At 33.8% G+C, this 22,834-nt stretch overlaps 1 protein-coding gene across 1 annotated transcript in view; it reads right to left on the bottom strand.

Moving 5' to 3' along the window:
- ERBB4 (erb-b2 receptor tyrosine kinase 4) overlaps window positions 1–22,834 on the bottom strand; it is a 1,231,960-nt gene that overhangs the window by 214,771 nt on the left and 994,355 nt on the right. The window contains exons 19-21 of the mRNA XM_082396354.1: window positions 21,892–22,024; window positions 17,495–17,617; window positions 12,957–13,055 (exon numbers count right to left, since the gene is read on the bottom strand). Coding sequence (XP_082252480.1) covers window positions 12,957–13,055; window positions 17,495–17,617; window positions 21,892–22,024 — 355 coding nt within the window. The remainder of the gene's footprint in view (window positions 1–12,956; window positions 13,056–17,494; window positions 17,618–21,891; window positions 22,025–22,834) is intronic.

Here is a 22,834-nt window from a genome sequence, read left to right as displayed (position 1 = left end):
GTGACTTGCTTGGAATGCATTTCATTTAAGGTGATGAAAATAATATCTTGTATTACTAACAGAGACTCCTGAAAACCTTCATTTACTATCCACATAATAACAATCTGGCATATACATTACTCTTCAGAAACTGAAACTTCACTGTATCTATTTGAATTGCTAATGGGAAGAAGAGCCATGCTAAGAAAATCCTTAAATAATAGTAAGTTCCTAAACATAGGCTTTCACTTTCTTACTGTGAAAAGTTGGCATTAATTATGCAAGTCTCTCTGCGAAAGTACACTTTAAAGTTTGATGGTCTTTGTTGCTTTATTACCATGATGAATGAAAGAAAACTTATTCAACACACCTGGATCACAGTTAACAGATTTTATGTAAATTGTTTTTTTTCTGTTTTTCTGACATTGTTTTAAGAAGTTCAAGCTAATCAAAGTCTAAATCTAAAAAGGAGAAAATAATTTATTGATTAAAAATGGGCAATGATGGACTTCCCTGGTGGCGCAGTGGTTAAGAATCTGCTTGCCAATGCAGGGGACACAGGTTCGAGTCCTGGTCCGGGAAGATCCACATGCCATGGAGAAACTAAGCCCGAGAGCCACAACGACTGAGCCTGTGCTCTAGAGCTTGCTAGCCACAATGACTGAGCCCGCGTGCTGCAACTACTGAAGCCCACACGCCTAGAGCCCGTGCACCGCAACAAAGAGTAGCCCCGCTGACGCAACCAGAGAAAACCCACGTGCAACAACAAAGACCCAACACAGCCAAAAATAAATAAATAAATAAATTTATTTATTTAAAACAAAAATGGGTAATGACGCATAAGCCTCATAAGAAGATAAATATTAAATTTACTGGAGGAACAGTCTGTACTTCATCTTTGTTCATACTAGAACATGGTATGTTGTTCTACATACAGAGGAATGACTTTGGAAGGATACCTTGAGCTTATGGGTATTTTCAGACTTAATAGTAATTTTAGGTAGAACATCTGAAATTGGGAAATATAAGAATTCTCACCCACTATCCATCTCACTGCAACATCTGCCCTGCTGCAGTTCTAACCTATCAGTTTAAATTGGATACTTTTAGATGCAGATGGTGGTGGTTAATTTCCTCTGGACAGCAGATGAAGCATTAAAGGGATGATAGTCTGTTAGTAACAAATCTGTTTACTTCAGGAGCAGTGCAAAGACTTTATGCCTTATTAGGAAAGTCCTTTACTCATTTTCCATTAGAAAACTCTGCCAGCACAATTATATTCATACTGTTTATAAACATCTTAATACACAGTTGTAAACAGTAACATTTCTTTAACAGTTACAAATGTCTGAGAAGTACATAAATACAAATTTACTGTACCAAAAAAAAAAAGATTACTAAAGAGATACGGAGATATTATAAGAATATAACCTGATTGAGGAGAAAAAGAGAATTTTGTTTTGAAATAGAACTATTTTTTTTTTCTATAGGTGGTTATGTTCAATGACAATTGGATTATCAAGTAGTAGAGTTGGTTTGTTTTTAATGAACCTGTTGATATTACTCATAGCTATCAAAAACAAACTAGAAAATCTTGTCATGAACATTGAGAGTTTACTGTGAATAGAAGTGAAAAAAAGAATAGTCTTTTCAAAATATGTTCATACCTATAACTCAATAAAATAGGGGATAATTTGTGGCATTCTTTTGGGTGAGCATTTACAGCCAAACATTCTTAATAAATTAACTCCCACAAGTAATAATTCCATTAAGAAGGAAACTGAAAAAAATCTTGTTTTTAAGTAATATATATATATATAATATTTATAAATATTTTTAAAATAAGCATATTTGAAATGAGAAATTTCAGGGTTTAAAATAAGGAATCATGCACCTATATCTGAGAACTATATTAAACTCTAATATCATACTGTGAGGGAGTTAGTGTTAAATAAGTTATAAGAAAATATTTGTACATTAATTTACCCTCTCCTTACTTAAAACAGAGTTCAAAAAACAAACAAAACCACACACACTCAATATGGTTAAAGGAAGCCCCCCCACATATATATATATTTTATATGGCATAAAATATATCAAAATAAATATATATAGTATATAATATATAAGGATAGAAAAAATAAGTTGAAACAAGGGTTAGTTTATTTCAGAAAATGCATGCATTTTAGACAAATGCAACTAAAAAAAATGGAATGCCAGATAACTTTGGTATTCCTGTACTGGTGAAAAGTTTAAAAGATCCCTAAACTCACCATTAATGATAATATTTTCTTATACTAATCTCCTATCATACTTTCTTTGTTCCAACCTGATGAAACATTCTGTTTTATCGATTTACTGTATTACTAGACAAATCTCACTAAGGTTAAGGTTATGCCATCCTAGTTATCTTTATAATCTTTGGAGTACATAGATAGTACAGGACATTGCACATGGTAGGCACTCCATAAAAGTCTATTAAAAAACAAATGAAGTAAATATATTTTACCCATCCTTCCAAACTAAAAATAAAAATCTACTGAAAACTTACTACTCAGTAAATGGCTATTGTGGGAGTTACAAAGTTTAAAGTAGCTTTTAACCAAAAGACATTAACAATTTTGCTGAGGATACAAAAATAGCACACAGGCTTCAGGTGTTACACCTTAGTACATGCATTATAAACTTAGTAGAAAATAAGAGAACAGAGAGTAATGTAGGTTGAGAGTTATTCTTTTTTAAATCAATGTTATATGAAAAATAGAAAACATTTTATTTTGAAGCATCTAGCTGCAAAAGAATAAAATACTTTTTTGTTAGAGTATAGTAACACGCTCATTAAGTGAACGAGTGTTCCATTTTGAAATTAAATTTTCATTTTAAAGGAACTTGGCTCATTGCTTTAAACAGCAGAGAAAAAACCTTTTCTGCCTTTATACTCAAACCTCTTGTGTTTGCAACCTTCCCAAAAAGCTTACACATGCTTCCTACCGTTAATTTACCACATGCTTGCTAGAGCTGACAATTTTTAATTTACTGGTCAGATTCACCTATTAATTGTATGCATTATACCAAACATATTCCCGATTCACTAAAATTTCTTTGTGGGAATACAAGGAAGTTATAGTGAATATGGTTGAGATCAAGTGGGCCCTTAGATCTTAATTATAAATTATCAAAAAAAGAAAAAAAGAACTAGCTCCCTTGGCTATTTTCTTACCAGGAAACAAATGAAACAGGGAAATTTATTTCCAACCGTAAATCCCAAATGTTTAATTTTCATTTTCCCCAAGTTAACTTTCTCACCTAGCTAAGCAGCATTTCCTGCCATTATTAGCTGCCGGCCCAATATCAGCTGACCAGTATCTGCCAAACTCCTTGCTTCAATGAGCTTAGGGACTCCTGAGGAATTCCACATATGCAGACTTCTGCTTACAGCTTCTAATTATTTTCTAACAGATAATGGAACATTTAAGTTCAGAGAGGATAGATTAAATTTGTTAAGTGGATCAAAACCCTAGATAAAATTTCAGTGGCAAAGATCACTGTAGAAAACCCTAGCTTTTTAGTTTTGAGATAAAGAGCCCTCGCTGATTGCTTGTTTTCTGGGACAAACTGGTCTCACAATGTTACTACCTCAGAGGTATTCATTCTTATTTCTAATCACACTGTGCCAAGCTCTATGTAAACTATAAGCTGTGAGCACCAAAAACATGGCTTCTTAGGAACTGCAGCAGCATTTAGAAATGTTCAAAAGAATATATGGATATCTTTTTCTTTACTGGAAAAAAAATAACAATCGAGCTATTTATGTAGTAAGTATAGTACAACTTATTGTTTTAATGGGGTCAAAGAAGTATAGACTCTATGGTAATAATTTTATGTGAAGTGGTCATGATGAGGTTAAAATGCTTAGGCAATCCATCAGAATTTTTTAATTTGTATAATTCAGAGGATTTGTCTGCACTTTTTGTAGAAAGTCATAACACTCAGTTTGATTTTCTAATTTGAGGGTAAGAATCTCTCTCTAAGATCTTTTGGAGGAGGCAGAGTAATGGTATGAGAAGTCAGTAGACTTTGAAACCAGAGAGCTTTCAGTTCAAACCCAGGCTCTGCCTTCCCTTATTGGTTTCAGAATAAGAGAAATGATTTAAATCCTATCTGAAAGCTTAATTCTCCTCACAAATAGGCATATTAATAACCATCTGTAGGCTCTCCTTTGGCTCAATCTAGATGCAAAGAATCATTTCTTTCTTTACTTCATAATTTATAATTTTGGTCTTAATTTTACACATTAGGCTCTAGAAAATACGTTTTAAAAATATGTCTACTATTAATAGTTGATCCATGGTGGAACATGATTAAGCCTTCTTGCTAGACCAATCCCTTTTCACTCTGGCTTTGCTATGTCATTGAGTTAAAGTTTTTGTACAAATCCACCGTACTCCATTGTACAGATTAACTCTTGCAGTTTAGTACAAATAAAACAGTACCCAAACTCATCCTTGTTAATATAATATCTTCATTTAATCTGGATGGGAATCACCCATATGTGACCCAGGATTACCGATACCTGTTGCTGAATGTAGGGTTAATCTTGAAACTTGAAGATCTCAAGCAATCTGGGGATGCTCTCTGTCTACTTCAGAGGATCCTTTTTACTATGACCATTAACAATAACCATTAACTAGGATGATGATGGAGGTAACACCAACAGAGTTTCTATTACAAATTCTTTGGGAGTAACCAGACATACTGTCAATCTGTTTAGTTTCTGACAGTCTATGCTTTGCAAACAAGCCTGTGACACAAACATGTGACTAATACAGCAGTGGTGGGAGGTAGAATGAGGAATTCTTTTGATCACTGTGAGAAAGCGATCATAAAAAAGTTCAAGATATCCTTGTGAAGTAGTAACTTCTGTATAACCATTTTAGCAATACCAAGCATGTGATCATTCATAGTTGATTACCCAGTGGTGTAATAAATTTACAAAAGCACATTGGAAAAATATGATGGAGTATATTTACCATTTATCCATATACCACAGTGGAGTGAATATATATAAGTATATAAAATTTATAATAATATTTATATTATATTAATAATATAATTGTAATATATATCTATAATATATAATATTAATATATAAGTTAATACATTTATATTTATTTACTCCACTATGTAGATACACATATATGTGTGTGTATGCTATTGCAAATATCACAGCATATTAAGCCTTCATTTCCTGAACAAAATCACTGCTGTATGAATAAATAAAATCACTTTATGCCACATAATATAAACCAGGATTTTATTCAGTTCGTCCTTTCCTCTTACAGAAACAATATTTTATATCTTTGAATCTACAAGCAGAGAATTAATCATTAACAAAACCATCTATGTCAAGGTTTGATATATTTCAAGTTATTTGCTGATTTTCTGGAAATTCTATTTCCTGGTCTATGTTTGCCCTGTGGGCAAAGGCTTTCTACCTGAATTTTAAGAGCAATCTTCATATTGTAAACAGCTCTTCCTACTGATGCAGTCAAAATGAGTGGGGATTTTTCCTAAACCGTCATAATTAGCAAATACCGCTTGGATTGGAGTCAGGAACTGCACGTGATCAGTGTCATTCTCTCCCAGCTCTATGGTGGCACAGCAATACATCCTCTAATCATGTATGAAACTACCCAAATTGTGGAGTTTAGAGAGCTGGAAAATGCCTACAATACGGAAAGCAATGCCTTTAACAGACTACTGATTTCCATTCACTGAATTTAAATATTGGTACAGTAGACAATGTGCCTCCCATATATAATGGAAACATTCACAGGGAAGCATTCAGAAGCTCCCCATTAGGGGAGGTTACTGGCCTCTTGCACACATAGAAAGGCTATAAGGGGTTTTCTTTCTCAAAGGGCCTTCAGAGGGTACACTGAGACCTACTTACAGAGTCAATATAAAGGACTATTCCACAGCGATATGTTGATGTTCTGGTTTCAAAACATTTAATAAATTTATTTTGTAGAAATAAATCAGAGATGAACAATATAAATATGTAAGGAAAATTAAAGTATAATAAAGTAAATAGAGACAGGACTGTTGGAGGGAAATATTAAGTCAATTAGTCTGGAATAGAGAAGGCTTAAGGGAGGAATAATAACAACCTTTAAAAATAGAAAAATTATTCAGTCAATTAACCACATACTTATTGCTTTCTAACCAGATGCTTGTATTGCACTTGCCATTAGAGGTGCAGACGAGACGTGGGGTCAACAGACAGTCCCTGTCATCAAAGATCCTGTAGTCCAGTGATGAAGAGTGGGATTCTACAGTGATTACTAGGACAAATAAATCTATAATAATCACAATAAATGCACAATTTTTTTTCTGAATGTTATTAGTAGGTTATAATTTAGATTAAGGGGTCAGGAAAGGTATCTTTGAGGAAGTCTACTTAAGCTGAGAAAATAATGATAACCAAAAGTTCATTAGGTGTAACCGGGAGAAGGAAACTCGGGAAAAGCACTGACTGGTGTGCTTGGCTTGTAAGAAGAGTGGAAAGAAAGTCAGTGAAGAGAAAGAAGACTGGGAGAATAGTTAGGAGCCCTGGAAGCCAAGGGTCTAATATTTTATTTTGCTTTAGTGAAAACACTGAAAGGTTTTATTTTGCTTCAGTGAAAACACTGTATTAAAAAACAGGGAGATCAAACTGGAAGCTCTTTTTATAATTCAAGCTGGAGAAGTTGATGGCTTGGATTAAGAGGGTGGCAATGGGATATAAAAAGAAGATGATGCTCTCTAAATGTGTTTTTGGCATAGAATCAAAGCATTTTCTCTTGAATTTGTAATGAGTAGTTTGAGGGGTTGTGACATTTAAGGATAAATCCCAAATTTCTGATGGGTACAATAAAGTAAATGAACATACACATTATTTAAATCGGTAAGATTAAATGCAGAAGAGATTAAGAAAAGAAGATGAAAAGGTACATTCTGAGTGTGTTAAACTTGAGCTTCCCCTGAGATTTCAGTGTGGTGATATCAAGGATGGAGATGAGGTCAGATTCATAAAATAGACTTAGAGATGAAATTTGAGAATCTAGTGAGATGTTCTACAAAACATGTATATTAAAAAGAGGTCTAGAACGTAGCACTGAGAAATTTTAGTATTTCTAGGATTGTTTGCCAGCATGATTTTGAGAAGCAAGAAAGTTGAAGATTTTTAAGAATGTGATTATGGGATAAGGTGGGGGGGGTATAAATTGGGAGATAGGGATTGACATAGACACACTACTATTTATAAAATAGATAACTAATAAGAACCTGCTGTGTAGCACAGGAAACTATACTCAATGCTCTGTAATGGCCTATATGGGAAAAGAATCTAAAAAAAAAAAAAAAAGACTGGATATATGTATATGTATGTATACGTATAAATGATTCACTTGGCTGTACACCTGAAGCTAACACAACATTGCAAATCAACTACACTCCAATAAAAAATTTTAAAAAATAGAATGTGATTATAAGATGGTCCACAAATTCAAGATTGTTATGAAGGGATGCGAGGACAGGGGGCAGCTGAGGGATAGTGAGAAACAGCAAAGAGTCAACGAATGGGAGACATCAAAAAGGGTTAAATGTTTCTCAAGTAGTTACTATAGGAAAAGAACTAGAGGGACAGGAGAATGTAGTTGGAGAATTAGGTGTTTGATTGAGTGATTTCAGATGTAATGCCATTTCAGACCGAGTTCTCTACAACTAACAGGACATGAACCAGGGCCAATGAAATAACTATAACAGAAGTGATTTACTCTAGTTACTGGTACTTTTTTTCTTTTCTTTTTAGTAGAGTTTTGGAAGACTAAATTCTGTTTCTAATGGAGTTTGGAATCTCTTTCTGAAGTTATTGTTTTATTTTTAAAAACAAAGGAACTATCCAAAACTTTTCTTAATTACTTTAGCAATAATTTTTCTTAAGGTAAAAAGGATTGGTTAACCAATTTTTCAAAATCATGCAAGCAGTATAGAATCCTGTGACATCTAAGTAGTGGGTTTTAATAAAAAAGAATTTTATGTTTTTCACCTCTGAAATGAATGAATTGTATTCATATATGCAAATTAGCAAAATCTATTAGGCCTAAAGATATAATTTAATTAAATTATACGCATTTTAAAAAATCCACTATTAGTATAATACAGGATCTAGCTAAGAGTTATTGTTAACTATGTGAAGCCATATGTATGAAAATATTGTGATGTGAAAATAATGTTATAGAACAAAATATCTTTTCAAATTGTTTTGTAAGTCTGCTATAATCTAGGAGAAAATGTAAACCTTACCAAAAAATTGTTTGTCTCCCCCCACTAATATGGCAACAACTAGAGTTGAAACAGCTCCCACTAAGACACTGAGTATCATAAAGACAATATAGAGAAGAGTAACAGAAACAATGGACACATCTTCAGAAAATAATAAAACGACTGTTGTGTAAGATAAAAGTTCCTATTGTATAGGAAGAAGGAAACTGCTTATTTTTCTTTTAATAAGAAAATTACCATTTACACAATAAGTTTGGCTGATCTGAAACACCTTTCCTTGCAGCACCTTTTCATGAACTATGTGGTTGATTTGGTGGCGAAGCTGAAACTGAAGCCAAGAAGATTCAAGTTACCTCTAACCTGAAGTATTATTGATCAGTCACTGGAACTTAGGATAATTATGGCATTTCTTTTATCCTAGATTAGTTCTTTCTAAGAAAACATAAATTAAGTAAAACATTTAAAGACATATGCACTTCCTAGGCAAATAAAATAATGTCAAGTGGTAGTGGGCTTAAATATCAGGGGAAACAAACAAACAAACAAAAAACAGAGTAGTGGAAGCTCAGATAAACTCAAGAGCCTGTCTGATTAGACCAGACCAGGGTCCCCAATTCCGGGGATTTTGCTCAACAGCATCATTTTTTAGGTATCTGTTGTGTATCATTTGATGAATTTAAAAACAAAAAAAAGAGACAAAAAACACCTGCGTTTTCCCAATGAAATGGTGCTATTTGAAGCAAGAACTAGGAAAGTGCATAAATGTAGGCATTCTTCTTAAGAAGGTGGACCTTTAGAGTCATTTTCTTAATGTTCAATGTGATCTTCCTTTATGTGAATGAAGAATGTACTGGCCACTCACTAGCAGTGTGTTATTATCATCATTATGAATCCATTAGACATACTTAGGTGAGCTGAGTAACAGCCTTGTGACCAAATCCTCCTTCTCTTGCTTTTAGTGTAGCATTTAATAGAACACAAATTGCTCCTTATTTATTTTTGCCTATGGTAAAAATTCTAAGGAAATATAAAAGTCCTCTCCTTTGCCCTTGGATATCAATAGAAGTAGTGGATGTAGTGAGTTTTTAGTATTAAGTTGTTGCATGTTTGTCATTATTGAAACAAGTGAGTCACAGCTATATCTGATAAACCTAGTAGTAGTAGTTATTAAATCGGGAATATTCTACCCTAAGTGTAAAGTTGCAGGGAGGGAGGGCAGCAAAAAGGTCTAATGCTTAATAAAAATATGCAGTTTCCATTGTCTTTGGAAGCTGTATTTTCCTCCTATAAAATGATATAAAACACAGGCACACACTTGCATATTAATACTAATACACACATAACCAGTCTGCAAAAGAGACAGGTGGCATGGTCGCAGTTATTTTAGTTTGAACGTTACCCTTGGAACACTCTACCATAGTGCTGTACCTTAGTTGACTTCCTCCTGCCTTTCTTTACCCAATGGCTTTCTCTTGCTACTGAAGCCTGTTTTGTCACACTCTGCAGGTAGCACATGCAGGAGAATAAATGTCTTTCTCTCCCAGCTGCCCTCAACCAGTGACTGACAGCTGGAGTCCTTTCATCATCTCCCTTAAATTTTAAGGAGAGTAACTCTGAGGTGTACATCCTACACTGGCTGCCAGAGTCTCTCCAATGGAAAGAAGCTCCAGTCACTCATGATGGCAGCTGACTTTACTGATTCTCCTGTCTCATTTCCATAGTCCCTTACTGATGAGTCCCTCACTTCCAAAATAAACTATGAATACTTTCACTCAAATCCATGTCTCAGGGTCAGCTTCTGCTTCTGGAAGAGCCCAAACTAAGACATATGTCAAACATGACTTTTAACTTAATAACGCTGAGAATATTTGCAATTTCAACTCAATTCTTAGGTCCAAATTGCAAATAATTTTGCTAACATAGACCTTTTGTGGTTTGATATGTTATTTAAGCACTTATAATGATCTTCACACATAATAGATGAGGTAAAAAGTAGGTAAATGTTTGTATTAAAGTTATACCAGCCTACTTAAAATACTGAATTCACCATTAATTTTTCCAGTTCAGCAGTATTTTAATTGTTGTGAAGCTATCCTAATGTTTTAAAAGTTGAGAAAATAGTAAGAAGTGTTTCTGCTTGATATTTATTGAAACTCTGCCAATAGCAGTTCATCAATCTGTTAATCTTCTAGCAGTTATTCACCAGGTAGGAAAGGTGCAGTCAAAATATTTTCCCTAATTTTTTTTTTTTTTCCACTTTTAAGAAGATCAGACTCTTTAGAGTCTGTTGGTCACCAGATCCATCAACCATCTAGGAAAATGATGCCTTTCATGGCTCAATCAGAGCCTCATCTAAATTTCAGCAGAAATCTGTAACTTCAAGCTGCCATCCCCACTCCAGTTTCCATGGGAATAGACTTCAGATGAGGGAAAAGAAAAAAATGGACAGGGTTAGGAGCTTTCAAATAGTCATTCAAAATCATGATGAGGTTTTCAGAGCTTCTTTCCTAGGTGATTATTTTGTAGCCTCTTAACCCCTTTTTGCCAGTCTGTTTCCATGGAAATATGACAAAAATGGCTGTCCAAACCTCCAGCAGAGATTATTAGCATTCTTGTGAATTTCAGCTTTGGCTGCTGTCTAGACTGGACAAGATCTTTTTCTATCAGTTTTACATATTAACCTACACTGTTTCTACTCATGGTCTTTTTTCTTTATCATTTTTACTTCTTTGAAAGTTCCCTTCACAAATTTATACTTATGATCAAGATCAAATTGATCGTGACATCACTGAAAAAAGCTTGTTTTACATTTTAATATTTGAACCAGCTGTAGAGAGCGTCAGAAGTTTTAGAGACCCGCAGAAGGAACATTATTAAGTTATTGGACTCAATGTCTATTAGATAGGTGTTGATAGATATGCAGCAAGAATCATATTTAAAATATTTAGCAACTGTTAAGACACAGCACTGAAACCAAGTGGGACTCTGTGGGCTCCTGGGCTCTGGACCCTTTCTGTTCAGCCTCCGTGCACTTCCCTGAGTTCCAAAGGGCAGGTTCAAACAGTTGCTAATCAGGGAAGGGAGGGGATGGAGAGACAAGGAAGGAGAAGCCAAGAAACAATAGGGTCCTGGGATACAAATAACAATATCCTCGTGCCCTTTACAGAACTAAAACCCCCGACAAATGGAAATCATTAGCATTCTTCATTCCAGATTTAAGGAACCAGAAAAGCTCTTCAAGACACCAACTGAGGCCAGATTAAAGGAATGGAGGCCCTGCACACACCCTAATCTTATCAGCAACCCCACCCTTGAACCATTGCTATAGAACTTCTCACTAAACTCACTAAACCCTCTGGGTTGGGACACACAGTTTTGAGGGCAAGAGCCTGCTTTGTCGCCCTCTGCCTGGCAAAGCAATAAAGCTATTCTTCACTCAAACTCTGTCCCCGAGGTTCGATTTGGCACTGGTGCACAGAGACAGAGCTTTCGGCATCTGCACCAACCAGTCAGAGCAACAGGTTGGTCCCACTTAAATTATCAGCCCTATTGTATAACAACCAATAAGTTGTTAAACTAAAAGTAGCCCTAAATAAGACGAGTATAGCATTAGACCCAAATAAATTATCCAGCACCACAAACTGAGCTCCTATAAAACTTACAAAAGAGCATACAAGAGAAAAGGATAGAAAAACATAGCAATTCGTCTTTTTAAAAATCAGAGTGCATATGCTTTCATATGAAGGTCATTTGAAAATCAAAATCATTCTTATTACTGAAGACATTATGCTAAAAGATAGAGAAAGAATACATATGGGTCTTTGACAGTACCCCTGGCAAGATATCTTGTGTTGAATGTGAAAAAATAACAGCACGCTACATACATAGTTTCATCTGTTGTACCTTCTGAAATTTGCTGAGCAGCTCAATCTACAATTTTTGCTAGGGGAAATCTTAAAGTTCTGATTGACCTTATAAAGTACTTTCATTCTTCAGAACTCCTATTATTCTATAGTTGGAGCATTTTACCTATAAGGTCTTGTCTTATGAATTTGAATTGAAAAAATCAAGTTTCAATGTGTAATTATCTGAGTTAGTGGGTTCCTAATTTAAATTTAACAACAACTAACTCACTATCAAAACTAATCTTGATTGATGTTTTCAACTAAATAGATCATAACAACAATAAAATAAAGCAGTCTGATTAATTTTCCAAATCATCGTCATTACTCTCAAATGCAGTCTGGCATAGTGGTTAAACAAATGGCCCTTGAGGGCAGGATTTGGTCAGCAAGCCAAATCTGTCTTTTAGCTTGCTTGTGTAAATAAAGTTTTACTGGAACACATTCATACCCATTTGCCCATTCTTGTGTTTTGTTTTCTTTTGTTTTTTTAATTGTCTATGGCTGCTTATCTACTAAAAGGAGAGAGTTGAGTAGTTGTCACAAAAACCACATTGCAGGAAAAGCCTGAATATTTATTCTCTGGTCTTTTAAGCAAAAGTTTGCTGACCCTTGCTCAAGCCTTTAATTTTAAGATTATACCATTTCCAGAGAAGACACTTTGAAGTTGGAGTCTTTTTTTTTTTTTTAATTCTAAAAGCAGTCTATTAATAATGGATAAAAACATGATTGCCTGCTGTCTGTACTTACATCCATAAACTCCACATTGGCTTTGGGACCAGTTGTTTCATTAAGAATCTTAATAGCCACAGGAATCTTCACTGTTTCTCCTTCAGGGACCCAAATACCCTTGGGAGGAAAAAAATTCACATTAAATCTATATTAAGACATACAACATTTAGACCAGAAACAAAATTTGATTAAACACTTGACCTATTAATACCTTAAAAAATAATTTAGAAGTTCCATATTTTGTCATTCAATCAACAAATGTTTTTCAAGCACCTGTTATATGTTACAAGTTACTCGGCAACTTTGTTTTCTGCTTTCATTACCTGAAGGTGGATCATATGTGTATTCTGCTTTCAAGGTGTTTACACTATTATCAAGTTCAATTTGTGTACATGAAAAAGGCTTTGAATAGTAAAAAAAAAAAAAAAGAAAAAGAAAAAACATTGAAATAATATATAATAATAATATTTGACTTGGATGATATCATCAACTTCTCACAACTTTGAGAAAGCTGTTCTGATTTTTGAAATTCAATTGTCTTATTTGTAATTTAGAAGACTGGGCTAATTAATGTTGGAGGTTCTTTTCAGCTTTAATATTATCTAATTTTTCTGCAACTAAAAATAAAATGAAATAAAAAAGCATATTCTTATGTATCAAAATTCAGATTGATTTAAGAATTAATTTTCTAAGGTGATTGTTTAAGAATTAGTTTTCAAAGGCAAGTACTAGGGAGTATTGAGCACATATTAATTTGTCTATATTATTTAATATTGTGGGTATGTGTCAAGGATTTTTATTATTTCTGAAGTAATATAAAATATTTATATTAGTCATTGAAAGTTCTCTCTTCCTATAGAGAAATAATTATATTCGAACAGGACCTGTGCATTGTGGGAAAGTATAAAGTTGGCAGGGTTTGGGTAAAGTACAATGTTAGCTAAATAACAGCATTTCTGAGTAAACAATTCAATCATTTGAACGAGGATAATGATACTGATAATACAGGGATGCATAGATTATACAAGAATATTTTTTTAAGTGTATCGTCCCAAAGGAACACAGAAGCAGATATGAGGTTACATGTAAAAAATAATCTCAAATTTTAATTTATTAGCCTTGACATCAAAAATGTCTTCTAAGGCCAGTTTTAACGTTAAAATGAAAGGAAGAAAAAAAAATAGTCTACTATTCCTGAGCAGAACACCTCCACTTCCTGTTTTTCTTAATATCAGCTGGTTTTAGTTATAAAGAAAATATTTTTAAAAGTTTTTCACTTAGTACTTCTATGCTAAGACATATGTATTTGTGCTATCCAAAGTGGTAATAATATAAGAGAAGACCTAAACACAAGAATTATTAAAAAGTCAAAATAATAAAGAAAAAAAGACTTTAACCTTTAGAAGGTGAATTTAAGGGTTATGTTCTTAGAGTGAATAGGGAAATCTATGTTTCAAATGCAAAATAATAAGCCAAGTTCCCTGTGGTATAATTTTTTTTTGTAAATTATTAATGTAAAAATGAGAAAAAAAAAGCCCAAGACCCATTTTCTTTTTGATGGTACTAGGGTGGAGAACAGGCTTACCGTTATTCAAAAAAGTAACCACAGAGGGGGTTACCTTATAAAGATATAGCATCAATATTAAAATATTCCTAAAGTATAATTTTGAAATAAGAATATACATTCAGTGTGAATTAATTTGCACTCCTTTTTAAATTAGTATAGTCATTATTTTCCAGGCCCCATCATACCACAATTCAACTATGCTGATACCATGATATTGGTTCAAATCTTTTATGTTTAAACACAGTGTATCTTCAACCAGAAGGAAGCATTAACCAAGTAATTGGCTAAGCCAACTTGAATTTCTGTGGTCAAGAATAATTCTTTAAAGTTTAAGACAGTATGTCCTTGTAAGAACTAATATATTAATTAAAACTTAGGGTCAACCATATACACTGTAGGCATAAAATTAAACATACTTATGGAATTTTCAATAAGCTTTTAATAGAGGTAATTTCAATAAATGTGCAACACTCTTGGACAATGAGCAAATAAGTGTTGTTAACAAAAATATTAATAAAGCTTTATTATTAAATAATAATAAAATACTATTAATATTTTCCCTTCTGAGGTCACTAGATAATATTTAGTCTTGAGTTATATGGTATTCATGATTTAAAATAAAATTCAATTTCCAGACCGTATCATCTTTAAAAATATAATCGTGACTATATGCAAGGTACATGCCAAGATTGAGTTATTTTTAAAATGGAAGTCCATTTTTTCTTAGCACAATATAAATAGAGAAACAGATAGGATACATTGTGTCTCTTTAAACATAAAAAGGATTTGAAGACTAGAAGGTATCAAGTCAGCCTAGAATAGTTTACATTCAAATTAGGTACTCAGCTAATAATTTTTTTTTTAAATTTTTATTGGAGTATAGTTGCTTTACAATGTTGTGTTAGTTTCTGCAATACAGCAAAGTGAATCAGCTATACATATACATATATCCTCTCTTTTTTGGACTTTCTTCCCATTTAGGTCACCACAGAGCATTGAGTAGAGTTCCCTGTGCTATACAGTAGGTTCTCATTAGTTGTCTATTTTACACATAGTATCAATAGTGTATATATGTCAATTCCAATCTCCCAGTTCATCCCACTCTCCTTTCCCCCTTGGTATTCATATGTTTATTCTCTACGTCTGTGTCTTGTCTGTGTCTCTATCTCTGCTTTGTAAATAAGATTGTCTACACCAATTTTTTCAGATTTCATATATACGCATTAATATACAATATGTTTTTCTCTTTCTGACTTACTTCATTCTGTATGACAGTCTCTAGGTCCATCTACGTCTCTACAAATGACCCAATTTCATTCCTTTTTATGGCTGAGTAGTTCTCCATTGTATATATGTACCACATCTTCTTTATCCATTTCTCTGTTGACGGACATTTAGCTTATTTCCATGTCCTGGCTACTGTAAATAGAGCTGCAATGAACATTGGGGTGCATGTGTCTTTTTGAATTATGGTTTTCTCTGGGTATATGCCCAGTAGTGGGATTGCTGGGTCACATGATAGTTCTATTTTTAGTTTTTAAAGGAACCTCCATACTGTTCTCCACAGTGGCTGTATCAATTTACATTCCCAACAACAGGGCATGAGGGTTCCCTTTTCTCCACACCCTCTCCAGCATTTATTGTTTGTAGATTTTTTGATGATGGCCATTCTGACCTGTGTGAGGTGATATCACATTGTAGTTTCGATTTGCATTTCTCTAATAATTAGTGATGTTTAGCGGCTTTTCATGTGCTTCTTGATCATCTGAATGTCTTCTTTGGAGAAATGTCTATTTAGATCTTCTGCCCATTTTAGGATTGGGTTGTTTGCTTTTTTGATATTGAGCTGCATGAGCAGCTCATGAGCAGCATGAGATTAATCCTTTGTCAGTTGCTTCATTTGTAAATATTTTCTCCCGTTCTGAGGGTTGCCTTTTTGTCTTGTTTATGGTTTCTTTTGCTGTGCAAAAGCTTTTAAGTTTAATTAGGTCCCATTTATTTTTGTTTTTATTCTCATTACTCTAGGAGGTGGGTCAAAAAAGATCAGCTAATAATTTTGAATTTAACTGAACAAAATATGCAGAACAAGAGATTAAGAAACTTTTGCATTTTGACCATAGAATAAAAGTTTTATTTTAAAGAGATTACATTATTTTTGGAAAATTCAAGAGAGAAAATTAAGGTTTATATTCCAATTGTTAATAATTTCCATTAAATAAATCTGTCTTAAATATAAAAAAATAACATTTTAAGATGTAAAGTTCTTAAGATCTGACATATTTTAGCCAACATATTTGTAAAAAATGTAGGCTTGCATATAGCTTTGAGAAACTTGTCAAAGCAAATTTTGGGAATTGAAGTAATGGACATTACAAGGATTTAGTACTATCCCAACAGAGCTTCTTATTCTTGCTGTTTACCATTAAAAATAAATTTCACCACAATTAACCTTGGGCCTGGCCTTTGAATTGGTTTTGTAATTAAGTTAAATAAGTAAACATGCAAATGCTATCATTCAAGCTCTCCCTTTCCAGAAATATCTCTCTTATTAAAAACCCATGTTGTCACCCTCTCCTTCTAGCTAACCTGAACTTAGAGAAAAGAAAGAAGAGCATATTGCCCAGGTCTCTTGGGGATCTCCTCTTGTGTAGGGGTAAAGGAAAATGGGTTGGATCTGGGTATTTTGGAAAAGGACAAATTTGCCAAAGGGAAATGATATCAAAAGGAGCTCAGAAGGCATTGAGAGAATGAATTATATTTTGGCTTTGCATTCATGTTTCCTGCTTTCTCATAACTGTATCCAACCCAGTTTGGTCAATAAAAATTAATGAATTCATTTGTTCAGCAACTTCTCAATACTATAAAGATTCTCCTCTCTGAATATTAAAGAGGAAGTTAGGTTGGCTAGAACAATAACTTTGGCTATTATTTAAAACAAGTCTGAAACAAAACTGAAAATAACTGATGGTATGTGTTATTTTCTACTTACTTTATAAACAGTTCCAAAAGCACCTGAACCAAGTACTTTTACTCTTTTGAGCTCAGTTTCTTTCAAAATACGTAGTTGAGCTTGATTAGGCGCCGTACCACTGGGTGTTAAGGGTTCTACCAACTACAAAGCAAAAAGAGTACAGGTTATACAACTTTCGATCCAACAATCAGTGTTCCTCTCTTTTTCTCTCTGTTTGGTTCACTTTCTCACACACAGAAAACACACACAAGATCACTTTTCCTTGACAAACAATATGTTTGTAAAATGGATCACTCACAATTCCTTCTGACCCTACCCTTTCTCTTCTCATGCTGTTCACTTGGGTGAACACAAGTAACAAATGTGTACCTACCTTGAGGCATACTAGTCTAGGGGATTTTTTTCCCACTTTTTATAGACATTTAGAGACTAATTAGGGGCTCTTAATTCTACTTTTTCATGCTCCTTCCTTTTGGACAACTTCAGCTAAGACTTAGAGATTTTACTTATGCCAGTGTACTCTTTCAAAATTTTTTCTCATTTCAGGAAATTCGATACATAAAAATTAAATAAATACAATTTTTAAAAATTAAAAAAAGCTACCTTCTTAGCATTTAATACCTAGCAGGGAAGTCAGGACAGACATGTCAGAAGAGAAAAAAACAAGTTAGCACAATGTCAATACACCAAGACAGTGTTTCTAAATCTTTCATGTACATATGAATTACCAGAGTTTTTTGTTAAAATGCAGATTCTGGTTCAGTAGATATGGATTTGTGGCTGAAATTTGCATTTTTACAGAATTCCAGGAGATTCCTCTTTATGATGATGGTCCTTGAACACATTTTAAGTAGCAAGGCCCTAGAGCACCTTCTAGGTTAAAAATTCTAAAATGCTATGAATTGATTCTAGATCATAAATGAATTCTATGAAATGCAGAGGAATAAAATAACCACTGGGGAGTGAGGTTTGCTTTTTGTGGCTTCCTAAAAGGAGGCACACTTTAAAATTGGTCTTGAGATAATAAAAATGGATGGACATGGGGGAGGACACTGCCACCAGGAAGAACAGTTTGGACACAGCACCAGGGAGAAGGAGCAAGGCATGAAGGAGAATAATACAGGGAGAAGGACAGGTCTGAAGGGTGAGATTAGGGTGGGAAATACCAGATCCTAAAGTGGGTTGGGTAGCCAAAAGGGGTAAAATTAGGCTGATAATTTTAGATGTCATAGTTTAGATGCCATTGCCAGAGAGGAGGGGTAAGCAGGAGAAAGGTATGTAAATGTGTGCCAATTTCTTGACTATGTGAACACAAAAATGTAGACAGAAGAGAGACTCTGGGTACCAAAAAGTTTATACTGTATGTTAAAATTTTAGAGTTTTATCTATGCTTGAGGAAAAAGGCAAGTCAAAGAAACAAGAGCTTTTTTAAAATTTATCTTTAAGTTAAATAAAAGAACTAAACTTTAAACACAGACAAATAGCTTGTTCTCCCTCAGCATAAGGAAATAATTAAGGCCTACTCCTACTCACATTGTCTTGAAAACTACCACAGTATTTCAAAATGTCTGTTTATAAGGCTAACTGCACTGCGGTCCTCAGCTTGGTTATTATTATCATGCTTCTGTGAACATAATGGTCTACTTAATTAGCTAAACAGAATCTTGAATGTAGGTAAAGTTTAGGGATGTTAGCAAGAATTTGGGAAAGGTGATACAAATTATCAATATTCTTAAGCTATTTTTTAACAGTGTGGCAACTAATACACTTTTATTTCAATTTCAAATTTATCTTGTAATAATGCATATAACTGCATTCAAGTCCCATAAATCTGAGAAAGAGTCACACAATTCTTTAACAAATCTGGAAAAAATCTCCTGCAGAGGATCCCATTCATTTGAATCCTGCTGTGCAGAATTTCTTTGGTAGATTTTGATACACATACTATGTATACAGTAAGAAACTTTTATAAAAGTTTATAAGTTTAAAAGTTATAAAACTTTTAAATCATATACAAAAGTCATACAAAAATCATATGCAAGACTGGGGACTGGATTTTAGCAGTTTAGGCTAGATAGACTTAAAAATGTATATACATGTATTATATATAGGCATATACTGTGCAATAATTTCATATTTTGAAAACTTTACAACTCTACCCACAATTTTATTAAGTATCATTCAATTTTTTTCTACAAACACATTTTTTTTTCCCCAGGAATTTGAGTATTATACCATTAAAAGAGCACAGTTTTATTTTGTGACCCAGTATGGTAGAAAGACATTTGAGTTTAAATTTGTGGGTTTGTATATCATTGTTGCCGCTTACAGGCTTAGAACGCAATTTGCCTTTCCTGGCCCTTCATTTCACATCTGTGAAATTGGTATACCAATAATTATCTTAGAAGATTGTTAAAGGATGAAATGGTATATACATAGGTGGAAAACTCTGGAACATTACCTGTCATAATATAGGCACCAAATCTGTCACTCTTCAAGGGATAGGATTATATCTCATTACTACATTTCTAAATCACAGCATCTACCAAAGCATCAAGCTTATAGTGCATCTCAATAAGTGTATATTGAAAAAAAGATTTTCTACTTTTATGCATGCAACAGAAAAAAGACAATCTGGGTCAACATGATTTTGGGAAGTGTATCAATTTTAAAAAACCTTCCAACAACATATCATGCTTTAACAAAGTTTTCACATCTGAGGCAGATTTCTAGCTTCAGTATTTAAGAATTCAAGTTGAACCTCTTAAGAATTCCTCTTCTATTTAGATGGTAGAAAATCACAGTTATTTACTTTTACTGAGAGAAAGATGAGAATTCAACAGTTAGCTAATTTAGTCCTAAGCGATAACTTTCTATAAAAAATAGAATATGCTTATAAAACCAATCAGTATGCATTTATTTAGTAATGAAATGCCAATTTGGAGGGCATTATTAGAAAGCACCATATTAACAGCACAAAACAAAACAACTCTTTTCATAGCAATGAGCTTTTCCTACACATAGTTAAGAGACAGAATTTGTCTTCTATTTATTCAATCACCTAAATATCCACTGCTATTCCAAACCTTTCATTCCTTTCCAACTCTAGTTTATTTACTTCACTTTTCAAAATTCTTTCAGTGACTGCTTCAAGCTGTCCATAAGGGAGAATTCTACCTGCCTCCACCATCCTAGCTAACCTGAAAATATGCACAGTACATGTGCTGTGCCCAAACTTTTATTCATGTTCACATGTACAAGGCTGAAAGTGATCAAGTTGATCTTGTGTAACATCCAGCTCAAGTCAGAATCATTACTATGTTCACTCCGTGTATATAACTACCATTTTTATGCTTGAACGTGTCTACTGATAAGACAGCCCATTTAATTTCAGATAACTTCAATCATTAGAAAGAAGTATCTTCTTATACGTAACTATATAGTAGCTTTCTGAAACCTTCAAATAATTCTATCTAGATTTAACTTTTGGGGGAAAAGAGCTAAAATTTAATTCATTATCAGTGTGAGAAACATATGAATGAATGAATATTCCCATTCCTTTCAGTGTTAAGAGGAAAAGTCAAACTGTCACACTGACAGTGAGATGGAAAACAAACGCAAAGAAGGCAGACTGTCTCAGTACAGATTTGCTCTGAAATGTTCTGATAGGCATGGATACGTGTATCAGCAGAAAGAGGTAGGATTCGAGTTGAGAAGGATATGGTAACGCATGGTCTTCTGCAATTGTTTGTCCCCTATAACCTTTATGGTGAAAACGATCATCTTGCATGCTAGAGAATTCAGTGTGGCAATACAAAAGAAAATTATAGTATTTTATGGATAATTTACATATTCACAATAACTAACATGCATAATATTAAATGCATCTCATAAATAGTGTGATAAGACCTATGTTATTACAAAACTAAGCTTTATCCTGAAGCTCATCTTTTCACTGCTGCTATAATGAGATCAGTGGCTACCAATTTAATGACCCTAATTAAAGCATAAATTTCTTGCCGATCTGGCTTTATTTTAAACCAAAAAAATTCTATCGCTTTCTAACGTTTTTCTAGTTCTGCTACTGAGATATTCTCTGACTCAGATATTTTCTAGTTCTGCTACTTGTATATCCTAGAGCTTGTTAATGGACCCCTGTCTCCAAAAGAAACAGATCTGGCCCAATATGATAATTTCCTTGACCCCTGCTATTTGCCCTCTTCAAGCCATGAGCCTGCCTTGACTACACTTATTATATACTCTGATTTTCCATCAACTTTGTATACCATACTATAAAATATAAACCCTCAGCAGGAAATTGAATAGAATTTTCTCTTGGATTAAAAAACTGAGTATGTAAACCTTCTAAACCTAATGAAAATCCCTAAACACTTGAGAAGAAATGAACACCTCACCTCTGTTTCCAGGAATCTTCTTAAGGCTCTTTTCTTTTTGATGCTCTTCCTTCTAACATAAACTGCAAATGTTAGACCCACGATGACCATGATGAAGAGCCCGCCAATGACTCCGGCTGCAATTAGAGGAGTCCTGCCAACCAGGATGGAAAAGAAAAGAAAAAAGTGTGAAGAGAGAAAAGACAGAGGAAGAGGAAAAAGCAGTTGGACAAGCCATTATCCACATATCACAAGTCTAGTCAATTAGAAGAAATGCAAATTAAAAACGCATTAAAGCTTTCCCAAAACTTTTCTCATGGTAAAAACTGTACCTGTTCTTTGTTTTGCTTTGTTTTTTAATAATAAACCATGCACAGACAAGTAATCTTTGGGGATGAGCAGCCACAACATGCCATTTGATGAAAAAATGTAAAATTTGATAACAAAATGAAGAATGTATGCCAAATTTTTGATATAGAATCATTTTAAATCATTTTAATTTTACTTTTATCTATAAAGAAGTAGAAATGCATTTAAATAGTAGTGTTGTGGTTTATAATATTATTTTCAACATTTTCTCTAAAGCAGGCTTTCTCAACAGTGGCACTATTGACATTTGGGGCTGGATACTTGTTCATTCTGGGGACTGTCCTTTGCATTTTAGGATGTTTAGCAGCATCCTTGGCCTCCATCCACTAGAAGCCAGCAACACCTCCATCCTCTAGTCATGACTGTCTCCAGACATTGCCAAATGTCTGTCAAAATCACCGCCAATTGAGAACTACTGTTCTAAACCAAAAATGAGTGCTCTGAGGACCTGTGAACTCCACACCTCTGGTATACAGAGATACCAACAGAGAGATGCACTGACAAAAGTGCTATTTCAAACTCTGGCAAGGGCAACTTTGCTGGGACAAAGGGTACGAGAAAGATGAAGAACTGGGTCAGATGGGTTTTCAGAGTT

This window comes from Balaenoptera borealis (assembly GCF_965194805.1).
Source record: "Balaenoptera borealis genome assembly, chromosome: 6".
NCBI lineage: Eukaryota > Metazoa > Chordata > Mammalia > Artiodactyla > Balaenopteridae > Balaenoptera > Balaenoptera borealis.
Note: the sequence above shows the minus strand (reverse complement) of the source record. Positions and strands in the feature narration are given on the sequence as shown.